This window comes from Pelodiscus sinensis, chromosome 10, assembly GCF_052426305.1.
Source record: "Pelodiscus sinensis isolate ZL-2025 chromosome 10, ASM5242630v1, whole genome shotgun sequence".
Lineage (NCBI taxonomy): Eukaryota > Metazoa > Chordata > Testudines > Trionychidae > Pelodiscus > Pelodiscus sinensis.
This window is the reverse complement of record NC_143061.1, coordinates 8,658,192-8,670,346: the sequence shown is the minus strand read 5'-3', so window position 1 is coordinate 8,670,346 and position 12,155 is coordinate 8,658,192. Positions and strand designations below refer to the sequence as shown.

At 44.8% G+C, this 12,155-nt stretch overlaps 1 protein-coding gene across 2 annotated transcripts in view; it reads right to left on the bottom strand.

The window, feature by feature from the left end:
- Nucleotides 1-9,656, bottom strand: part of LOC102454693 (uncharacterized) — a 45,414-nt gene extending 35,758 nt beyond the window's left edge. For both annotated transcript variants that reach the window (XM_075938066.2, XM_075938067.2), the window contains exons 1-3: nt 9,393-9,656; nt 4,007-4,117; nt 2,943-3,027 (exon numbers count right to left, since the gene is read on the bottom strand). In XM_075938066.2, the coding sequence (XP_075794181.2) occupies nt 2,943-3,027; nt 4,007-4,117; nt 9,393-9,587 (391 nt within the window). In that variant the 5' untranslated portion in view covers nt 9,588-9,656. The remainder of the gene's footprint in view (nt 1-2,942; nt 3,028-4,006; nt 4,118-9,392) is intronic.
- Nucleotides 9,657-12,155: the final 2,499 nt, after the last annotated feature.

The following is a 12,155-nucleotide window of genomic DNA, read 5'->3' as shown; positions in this document are numbered from 1 at the left end:
GCTGTGGTGTTTTCAATCTTTGTAATGCAAGAATTTATGCACGGATTTGATAACCACATATGAAGGGGATGCACTGATTACAAGCAGAGCTGGGGTCACCAACTATTGTTAAGATTGCTTAAATATTTCCATTCCAAAGGGCCCTTTTCAGATTATTAAAATTCTGTCAGTCTTTTACTATTTGGAATGATTTTTTCCTCATTGGGCAGAAGAGTCATTGGTGGAGGGTGGGGATTTAAATTTGAGCAAAACCAGTTTCAACCATTTTTAATATGAAGATAGTGAAAAAGATACATTTTTGCATATAGCAAAACTTTCTTCTGTCTTTATTTGAACATTAGCTGTGCCTCAGGGGCTGAAGATAGACCCTTCTAATTTGAGGGAGATCCAGCTGATAGGTCACTGATGGACCTTGAGCCAGTGAAAATCAGTTTTGATTTGGCTGAAATGTAAAGGGTTAAAAATATTCTTCAAGCAGAGTCTGGTTATGAGCAGCAGATATAAAAGGCCAGGAGAGGCTAGAGATTCCCTCTTATTTTTTCATTCATGTGCAAATGTGCACCGCCAGTAGAAACATATGCTGCTGGCTGTGGGTTCTGTGGGCACTCTGCTAATCAGCTGGGCGGCATTTGAATCGCTCCTGGGTGGCCGCCCAAGTGCTCAGCTTACAGGGAACCCTGAGGCTATCCTCCCCAGAGAGGATGTGGCACACCTTCCTTTGGAGGCACGTTGCTGGTCTGCATCTTTGGAGTGCTGCTGCTGAAAGGGTCCCCTGGCCATGGCTCCACCCATGCTCCATTGCAACGTTCTTCTTTGCCCATGGCCCCAACTACACAGTTCCTCTTCCTGTCCCTCTGACATCTCTTCCCCGTGACACCTTCGGCTTGCGCTTCTCCTCTGCTTCCCTGCACCCACCCGCCTCTGCTGCCCCTTTGGCTCCTCCCTGCTGCCTCACCACCTGCGACTCGTACCTCCTTGCCCCTAAAGGGGCAGAGAAGTGCAGGCGGGCAAGCCCTGTAGGGCAGAAAGGTGTGTGCAGCAGGAGTGGGGAGGCCCTCTGGGATGTACAGAGCAGAGAGGTTTAATGATGGCTGGGAGGGCCTAGGGATGGGCTAAGTGGGAGTGGGGTCTGGAGTGGAGTGAAGAGGAGCTGCAGGGGGCAAGACAGTCAGCGTGCCAGTATCTTCCTACATATCTATTGAGCTTCTGGCACTCAGGTCCAGCCTCCCCAAATTCAGGAGTCACACACTGCCCATGACTCTGGTTTTCTTTTATGATAACTGAGTGGCATTTGCACAGCATGTGCTTGTATAAAAAAGTGGAGCGGAATTTCATTTTTAATGTGTTTTTAACCTCTGGAAAATGATGTCTGAGGTTTTCAATGGAATGATGCAGGGTTTTGCCTTCTGCCTTTAAAGCTATCTGAGAAGCAAAATAGATGCTATCTTTTCTTGGAACAATTTCTGTTGCTAGTGAACAGATTTAAAATTCAGGGTATATACCTTAACACACTTCAACTCTCTTTTGCTAAACAAGGACATTCCACCAGAGAGGTAGATTGCCTCATGGAATGGGCCACCCAAATGGGAGAATGGAAAAAACCTACCCACCGACTGCACACCTCTACTTGTTACCTACCACCCCACAACTAGAACTCGTCATTAGAAGCAAGGTCTCTACAGACTAGGACAAGTCGGCTCAAGACAGCAGCAGAACCTTTTAGAACAGTGCATGGAAACCCTACAGACATATCTCCATGGCAGTGCTGGTCGGTATACTCACAACACTCCTTTCAAGATCCGTGATTCCACAGTTCTCACGTGTGCCTATCACAGCCTGCGGTGTATCACCTCCAGCATGTCAAATTCCCCAACAACAACGTGAGTAAAACCAGATAATCACTGTGCTCTTGAATGAACCCACACAGAAAAATGATAAGAAAACAAAAATCCATATCACCAGAATGTGAACATTTTTCACAAAGCAGTCACTCCGCAGTTTGTATCCTCAAAAGAAATCTGCACAACACCTACTAAAGCTGAGCCCGAGAAGTTAAATTCATCACTCTGTTGGACATGAACGGCTTGGACTTAACAGAGACGCTGATTTTATGCCCTATTACAATTTGCAACACACTCTGTACCTCCTAAGCTTCCATTGTCCTGTAACTGCAGAGGTATTGTTTCATTCATTTTAAAGTGGTCTCCTGTAAAATGTGTGAATCCCTTACATCTGTCCCACCTGGTATTTAGTCGGGTCACTCTGGTTACCTTCTTTAGACCTGAAGAAGAGCTCAGAAGCTTGTCCTGTCCACCAACAGATGTTGGTCCAGTAAACGGTATTACCTCACCCACCGGGCTCGTCTACACTGGCCCCTTTTCCGGAAGGGGCATGTAAATTTCATGAGTCGTCGTAGGGAAATCCGCGGGGGATTTAAATATCCCCCGCGGCATTTAAATAAAAATGTCCGCCGCTTTTTTCCGGCTTTTAAAAAAGCCGGAAAAGAGCGTCTACACTGGCCCCGATCCTCCGGAAAAAGCGCCCTTTTCCGGAGGCTCTTATTCCTACTTCGAAGTAGGAATAAGAGATCCTCCGGAAAAGGGCGCTTTTTCCGGAGGATCGGGGCCAGTGTAGACGCTCTTTTCCGGCTTTTTTAAAAGCCGGAAAAAAGCGGCGGACATTTTTATTTAAATGCCGCGGGGGATATTTAAATCCCCCGCGGATTTCCCTACGACGACTCATGAAATTTACATGCCCCTTCCGGAAAAGGGGCCAGTGTAGACGTAGCCACCTTGTTTGTCTCATATCCTGAGACGAACACAGTTACAACAACACAGCAAACAATGTAAAACTACCTGGAAACTCAACAAAGTTCTTTTGCAGTTTGAAGTTCTTTTTTTATTCAATCCAAGTATATAAAGCCACTCTGAGAAGTAACATACCTGTGATTATTCTGCATTCTTGTGTAACGTTACTTATATTCTTGGTCTTGTCAACGTAAACTTGAGCCGTACATTTGCCTGATTCCTACAAACATAAATGACACCATTTGTCTTTAAGCCACTGGATGCAGAAATACATTTAACACCGTATTTATTGCTGTGAAATACTCCTGTGGTAGTTTGTTGCAATAATAAAACACAATTGGGAAGTGTAACTAATGTTTAATGGAGAAAAGGAATACGAACTGATAGCATTCATACCAATGCACATGGCCATCCTGAGAGGGGTGCAGGTCCTACCCCCACTCCACTCCTACTCCAAGCCCCATCCGTTTCCCCCTCTGCGGCTTCTTCTGTCCCTGGAATCAGGGGATCACTAGGGACCTAGTGTGGCAGCAGCAGGGGCCACCCCCACCCACAGCTACAGGAGCTAGAGTCATGCTGCCCTCCCAGTCTGCTATGCCCTACTTCTCCACGGCAGCAGGAAACAGAATGCCTAAGGACTGGGGCGCTCTGCTTCCTGCTGCCACTGAGAGGCTGAGTGCAGGGGACAACCCCTTCTGCCGCCACACAAGGTCCCGGCTCCAAGTCATCCCTTGGGTCGCCTCTGTAGGATGTTTGAGGCAGCTGCCACAGGGCTCCCAAAAGTGTGAGGCCTTGGATGGCCTCTTGAACTGTTCTTTGGACAGGAGGACTCTGCCCTTGCAATCCGCTGACAGCAACAAGGGTTGTACAGTTGTCAATGAGGGCATAACTTGGCCTGCTGGGGCTTAATTTCTGGAGCATGCCGGAAAGGATTGCCCAGCTTGACTAGAGGACATCAGGCTGGGTTTGCATAGCTGCCAGTTAGGAATAAGAGAGGGGAACCAGGTTGCATCATTTTACTTGTAACCTGAGTACTTCCTCTTCAATTCTACTAAGACTCAATAAATATGGAACCCTCCAGTAGCATTTTCAGAATCACTGGCAGCGGAAGTGCACTCTATCCCCAGGAGTGTGCTATCTTGCTAGTTACACTGCTACCCAGCTATGGCATTTTTTTTTAAAAAGAAAGCAGCTCTTACCGCATCTGCACATGGCCTGTAATCACAGTCTTGCCAGCGTTTATCTTCTCCAACAGCACAAGAGCTCTCTCTTATTTGGTACGTCACAAAGAACTGTTTGTCAGGGCCCACCTGGAGAAAACAACATGTAAGTTGTCATTTGCGTAGCGATAAAACAGAAATCATCGGAGAGGATGAGGTTTCAAAGGGATTTCATACTGTGTATACTTAGGACTGATAAAGCGTGCTTTAACGTAGCTAATGTTAACATATTTAATTATATTATTTGTCCTTTTTAGGCATTGTCTAAGTTTTCCCACATACTATCTCTAGGATGGAAAAATGGTGCAAAAAGCTGTCGTATTTTCAATTCATTTGCATCCTAGTATTTCAAGTGCTCTCTGATTTAGCAAATATGAGCTGCTTCTTTGGTGGTCAGCAGCTCGAGCACATTGGCATGGGTGTTGAGTGAATGTAGGGCTGGGGGAGGTAAGCCCTCATATGCCCCCTTCTGCCTGAGGCCCCACCACCACAGGGGCAAGGTTTCAGTGCCCCATGGGAGCCTCCCCGGCCCCAGAACACCATGGGGAGGGTGGGCAGCATACAACCCAAGCCTCTCTGGCCCTTGAGCACAGGAAGGGCAGGCAGCACGCAGCCCTAGAGTTTGCAACCTCAGCATGGCTGAAGTCTGGAGGCAGCAACACTCTGCCCCAGGAACACCTATTGCTTCACCATGGCTCCCAGGAACAGCACTACTGAAGCAATAGGCATTCTGGGGGAGGAGTGTGGGTGTGGTCATGCCTGGGTATTTGGGAAGGCTGTGCCTTTCCCCGCCATTCGATTGTGCTTGTGTCAGCCTTTATTTATTATAGTTGGGCCTGGTTGGTAGAAGGGTGGGAGGCACTTCCTTCCACTCTCCAGATTTGGTGAATCAATGTCCTCAGGTGGTATTAGAAGGCACTTTATCAGAGGGGGAGCCATGTTATTTGTCTGCAAAAACCACAAGGAGTACTGTGGCACCTTACGTGTACACAGCAGGGCTAAAGTCAAATTAAGCTATGCAACTTGAGCTATGTCATTTGTGTAGCTGAAGTCAAAATAGCTTAATTCGGCTGTTGGTGCTGTCTACAGAGCAGGAAGTCGAAGAAGGGACATTCTTCCTCTGACTTCCCTTACTCCTCATGAAATGAGGGTTACCATGATTTGGAGTAAGAAGTCCTCCATCTTGACATTATTTCAAAATAAAGGCTTGAAGTATAGGCATGCACTATGTTATTTCAGAATAACGTCAGTTATTCCGAAATAACGCTGCTGTGTAGATGTACCCTTAAAGACTAAGGGTATGTCTACACTACAGCGTTATTTCAAAATATCTAATTTTGACATGGTTATTTCGAAATATCTTATTCCGAAATAATGCGTCTACACACAAGATGCATTTCAAAATAGCTGTTTGCTATTTTGAAATAGCGCGTCCACACTGATTGGATGCTGAATCACATTTAAGTCCAGCAAGAACTGGTTCCGGCAGGGCATGAGGTCAGAAGTTACCTTGTGGCCAGGGCGGCCAGCAGGGCACCCTGGGAAGGGCTGGAGGCCCCCTATTTTGAAATAAGCGTCTATGCAGCGCTTATTTCAAAATAGCAGTTTCGAAATTGGCACTATTCCTCATGGAATGAGTTTGCCAATTTTGAAATAAGCCCTCCGCTATTTTGAATTAATTTCGAAATAGCAGTTGGCTTGTGTAGACGCTAGGAAAGTTATTTCAAAATAACGGCTGTTATTTCAAAATAAATTTGCTGTATAGACATATCCTAACAGATTTATTTGAGCATAAGCTTTTGTGGACAAAGATGTTTTTAAAACAATTTTTAAATGGACATCCTGTCCACTAATACAGTAAATTCACAAACTAGTATATACCCCGGGCTGCAAACACTTTTTAAATAGCTTCATTACCAACTGAATAGCTCTTTTACCCGCTCAACGTTCTGCTAATAGGTCTAGCAGGCTTTTTAACTTTTTAACTAGATCTTCTGCAGAGGAAGCAAAGCCAAAGAACACAGATAGGAAGGGACAGGTGAATGGACATTAAGACCCAGTGGTGCCCCAAATTTTCAGATGCCCTATGTAGCGGCGTATTCTGCATATGGGTAAAGATGACCCTGTGTGCAGACTGTATCAAGCTGGGAGAGGTTGCAAGTGCTTTGGAGGATAGGATTAAAATTCAAAATGATCAGGGAAAACTGGGAAATCATCTGATGTAAATAGGATGAAATTCAACAAGGACAAATGCAAAGTACTCCAGTTAGGAACAGTCAATTACAAAATGGGAAGTGAGGGTATGTCTACACTACCCTCCTACTTCGAACTAGGAAGGTAATGTAGGCATACCGCAATTGCAAATGAAGCCCGGGATTTGAATTTCCCGGGCTTCATTTGCATAAGCCGGGCGCCGCCATTTTTAAATCCCGGCTGGTTCGAACCCCGTGCCGCGCGGCTACACGCGGCACGAACTAGGTAGTTCGAACTAGGCTTCCTAGTTCGAACTACCGTTACTCCTCGTGGGCTTCATTTGCAATTGCGGTATGCCTACATTACCCCGCTAGTTCGAAATAGCAGGGTAGTGTAGACATACCCTGACTGCCTAGAAAGAAGAAATGTGGAATGGGATCTGGGGGGGATAGTGGATAGGAAACTAAATATAAGTCAACAGTGTAACACTATTGCAACCCCACCCTCCACTGCACATATCATATCATTCTGGGATGTATCAGCAGGAGTGTTGCAAGCATGAGAAATAATTCTTCTGCTATACTCTATGGTGATTAGGTTCCAACTGGAATAGTGTGTCCAGTTTTCAGTGCCACATCTCAGGAAAGATATTGAGAAATTGGAAAAAGTTCAGAGAAGATCAACAGAAATTATTCAAGGTCTAGAAAACAAGACTTATGAGGGAAGATGAAAAACTTGGGTTTGTTTATTCTGGAAAAAAGAAGACTGAGAGAAGACATGGTAAGCGTTTGCAAGTACATAAAATATTGTTACAAGGAGGAGAGAGGAAAATTGTTCTTAACAGCTCATGATTGTTCAAGAAGCAAGGGGGTTAAATTACAGCAAGGGAGGTTTAGGCTGGACATTAGGAAAAACTTCCTAATGGTCAGGGTGGTTAAGCACTGGACAAAATTGCCTAGGGTTGCAGAATCTCCATCATTGGAGACTTTTAAGAGCAGGTTAGACCTCTCAGGGAAGATCTAGATGCTGCTTGGTTCTGCCATGAGTGCAGGGTCCTGGACTTTCCCTTCCAGTTCTATGATTCTATGACTTTAATCGAGCTATGCGAATTTACACCAGTTGAGGATCTAGCCTGGAATGGCCCATATTTTGCTGTCTGTTACATTGTTGTAAATCTGGAATAACTTTACGTCAGCGAGTAACAGATGTAAATGAGAGAAAGGATTGGCTCCTTATGTCACATTGTTTGTTATTTTATTTCATAATAATGGCTACTAGCTAGGTTTTTAATCAGGGCAGGCTCAGTTTTTCAGTAGCCATCCTTTATGTTTAATTATCTGATCAACGATTAATGTACATAAAAGTGTAATCAGAAGCCATTTAATTGATGAATACAACAGTGGAAGACTGGTGATAAGGGAAATCAAGACTATATTTAGAAAAAGCAATAAGACCAGATCAAATCTGGATGGAGAAAGGCTGTTCTCAGTATTGACGGATGGCAGAACAAGGAGCAATGGTCTCAAGTTGAAGAGGGAAAGTTTAGGATGGATGTTAGGAAAAATGATTTCACTGGGAGGGTGGTGAAACATTAGGGCTATGTCTAGACTGCAAGCCTCTTTCGAAAGAGAGCGTCTAGACTGCACGTTGAACTTTCGAAAAAGCGGCTTGCTTTTTCAAAAGAAAGCATCCAGTGAGTCTGGATGCTCTCTTTCGAAGAAGCCCTATTTACATTCAAGAACGCCTTCTTTCGAAAGAGGAACTTTCGAAAGAAGGCGTTCTTCCTCGTAAATTGAGGTTTACCGCCATCGAAAGAAAAGCCGCGTTCTTTCGATTTAATTTCGAAAGAATGCGGCTGCAGTCTAGACGCAGGTGAGGTTTTTTCGAAAAAAGGCTACTTTTTTCGAAAAAACCCCTGAGTCTGGACACAGCCTAGAATGGGTTACCTAGAGAGGTGATTGAATCTCCATCCATTGAAGTTTTTTAGTCCTAGCTTGACAAAGTCCTGGTTGGGATGATTTAGTTGGGGTTGGTCCTGCTTTGGGTAGGGGTTTGGACTTGATGATGTCCTGAGGTCTCTTCCAGTCCTATGATTCTATGAAATCTCTTTTGTAGGCTTTGCAGTCCTCCCCTCTTGCTCCTCCCTTTCTTTCCCCCACAAGATAGACAGTGCTTTGAGATCTTTGAGTGATAAATATTCTTATTAATATATTGTTTCTGATGATCTACAATTTAAAATCCAATGCAGTAGAAAGATATCAGTGTAGTTCCCAACTCAAGTAGGGCTGATCGTTCTCATTTTACTAACATCCCCATTGTGTGGCTCTCGGGAATAAGTGCTCTTTTGTTAGACTTATCACTATATACCAGTAAGAGCTGATGTTGTGGGTAGATTCAGGACTCAGGCCTGGAGACCATCAAATAACATTTATAAGTAATTCAGAATCTTTCTGTCATTTGCCATATCAATTATTTGCAGATATATTTTCCACATTGCAACCAGCTCTTCAAGACACGTTTTTGTTAATAAATTAGTATGCTTCTGACATAGGCCTCAAAGATTTCCCCATGATGGGTCAATGTTAGCATTTCCAACTAGTAATTTGGTAAGGAGACAACACTAGGTCAGTTGTTAAGCAGTGAAAAGAAACCAAGTTTCCTAACTTAGTTCTGCAATCCAATTCCCTTTAATAGTCCAAGAGAAGGTACTGCCATACAGTGCAAAGAAAGAGCCAAATTCTGATGCCACGGCTCATGTGGAGTAGTTCATTGCTCCTTGAGTAGTCCCCTTGAGTTTTATGAAAAAAACTACTCAGAGATCTTTTAGTACTTGCCTCAACCTAGCTACAAGAATTTAAAATTTTCTTTTTCTCCATGGGGCCAGATTTTTAAACCTTTATTCACATTGGTGAGCATTTTCTGGCACGAGTAATCAAACTGACAGGAACTGCTTACCGGTGTGAGTAAGGGCTCAGTATTAATCAGGAACAGCAGAAATATACAGAACTAGATTCTGCTACTTGTTTCCATGAGTATTAATATCTTGCTCTGCCACCAGTTGCTTTGATTGCATTGAAACATGCAGACCAAGGTGTGATTCCCCATAATGGAGGTGGGCCGAATCTGGCCATAAGGAAAAAGTACAAAGATGCTTTTTCCAAAGTTTACTTACTGTTTTCTTTGCTTCCATCACCATGTACAGAGCAAACTGGTTGCCATCTTTTTTGTCTGCATTATATTTTGTCAGTGCTATTTCCACAGCTTCAGTGACATCAGGGTCATCACAGCCTGCATCCTCAGTTGGGACAGGGCTGGCTCTGCAAGAGAAAAAAACACAGCAGAGAACTAGCACCGTGGAAAGTTTCATAATTGGACAGAGAAGCCTCCTCTGAAATTGGGGGACTCTTCCAAATACAAATGAAAGAGAACCCCCTTGGTAGGGATTTAATAACCTCTCCTTTTTTGACAGAAGCAGTTGGCCAGTAAAGAGATCTATGGGGATTGGTGGACTCCCATCATATGCTGTTTGTCTAGCAAACAACCCTCTGGGTTTATCCAAACAAACTTTGCACAGTTACTTTAATGACACCAAGGTTGTCCAGCTGCTGTCCTGATAACAGGATAAGCCTCTGCACGTTAGAGTCACAGGGTTAGATGCCCAATGTCAGCAGCCCAAGGCCTGGAGCACAGGAGAAAGTGTCAGAACATTTGGTAGTCCTCTGGCTCCTGGTTACTTTTTGACATCAAAACGCCCACTCTGAATGAATTATTACACAAGGCTTATAAAAAGACCCCTAAAGGTCCCTGAAACAAGTGCTGTTTTTCATGACAGTGGCACTGTGATCTTCAGGGATCTGTTTGTTAATAAGGCACAAGAGTTCTAGGAAGTCAGCACATTTCAGAAACGACTGCACAACTGTGCATAACTGACTGATAATACATGGCATTTAAATAGTGCTTTACAGACACTGACACTTGCCTTGCAAACGGAACTGCTAGTGCCCACACTTGCAATCCTGTGGGGCTTGCATCTGGGCCACAAACCAATCAGTCCCCACCATTCTCTAGTGCACTAGAAAAGCCTTATTAAGCATTTGCTAAAAATGAGGCAAAATGAAGTGAGTTACTCAGCCTAATGTTCTTTCAGCTTAGTTTTTCTTTGTTACAATTTCCTAAGGGTTTGTTTGTTTTTTTAAAGCCAACTGAAAAAAGGGAAAGTCCATCATATGGCATCATGATTATATCCACTTGGGTCATCAGCAGGACTGGACCCTTTAGTTCTTCTTTGAGTGATTCCTCATGAACACTCCAAGTTAGGTTTGTGCGCGCTACATGCACAGTTGCTGTGAAGCTTTTTCCTTCAATCGTCTGCCCATTCGATCCAGGTGTAGGCCTAATTAACGGCCTTTCTTATGCATGTCCCTGTCCAAGACATTTGTTGAGCAGCCATGGGGTCCTTGGTCTACGTGTTTACGTCCCACTATGTCATCCAACATCAGACTAGAGTGATGCTGCGTTTGGGAATGCTGTGTTGCAGACTAGTGATCGCCGACCTCTCCGCTGGATAGCAGCTTGGGAATCACCTAACTTGAAATGCGTATGAGCAATCACTCGAAGAAAAAAGACAATTACCTTCCATAAGTGGTGTTCTTCGAGATGTGTTGCTCTTGTCCATCCAAAACCGTCCCACTCTCCCCTCTTTCGGAATCACTTCCAGCAAGAAGGAACTGAAGGAGGGAACAGTCATCAAGGTGCTATATACCTAGTCATACTGGTGCCCCTCTAGGGGTCTCCCTACCGACCTACAGTATCCTGCTATTGAAAAAGCTTCCCATCAACTGTGCACAGAGTGTGCACGCCTAACTTGGAATGAACATGAGCAACACATTTCAAAGAACACCAGTTACAAAAGGTAACCGTGTTTTCCATTGCAGAGACCTCAGCCCCTTGAGCTAACAGTAACTGGTAGCAACAGTACACTGGTCTCTGTACACCAGCATGAGACAGGGGGAGGAGGGTTCACAAATAGCTGATGACTGAAGAGGAGTGATGAGACTCAGGAATCATTCCAGGCAGTCAAAGGGAATATTCTCTAATGGGCACAGACACTTCTGCCTGTCTCGCACAGCTGCGCCCCTTTCTGTGCTCTCCCCCCCCCCCATCCTGTCTCCTCCCGGCCCCCTTGTCCTGTTTTCATTCTCCTCACCTGTCTAGTCCTGATCACCACTCATTAGGCTTCTCATTCCAGTCCTACAATTCTTGCTCAGGCAGTTCTGACCCCTCCCCCCCCGGGCTCTGCCCAAGCTCCAGTCTCCCCTCCTCCCGCCCCAGCTTCCATTCTGTTCCCTTCCTCACATTCAGTTTCATTCTCTGTGCACAGCCAGTCCCACTCCCCCCTTCCTGGCCCCTCATCCATTCTGTCTCTCCATCTCCCTAAACTCAGACTCCCAGTCCTAATCTCCCTCCCTTAATTCACAGTCTAATCTCAGTCCCCCCTCAATACTTACCTGACTCTTGGCACCATAAATATCAACTAGTTAAATCTCATACGGTGCCTGTAAGGTAAGTAAGTAAATATGATAGAACACTGGGCTGGTACTACTATGTCATCTAATCCCAAACACGGCATGTCTAGACAATGGGATGAACAAACCTTTGGAATTGAAGTGTTAGTTCATCCACAGTAGCTCACCTGTCATTGCATCCTCTATGGAACTGCCCCTTTGAAAAATCAGGCCCATAAAGCGATGTGTGTTTCTTCATCAGGAAAAGCCGGCATTTTCTGTGTTTTATTTGCTTTGAACATTTTTTGAGGTAGTGCTGAGTGAAGGCAGTGCTGAATTAGCCAGTGTTAAGTACCGGCCGCACAGGCTCCCTGCAGACTGCCCTGACACAGCGCCTCTCCTGTGACTGGAGGGACGAGGTTTGCAGATCA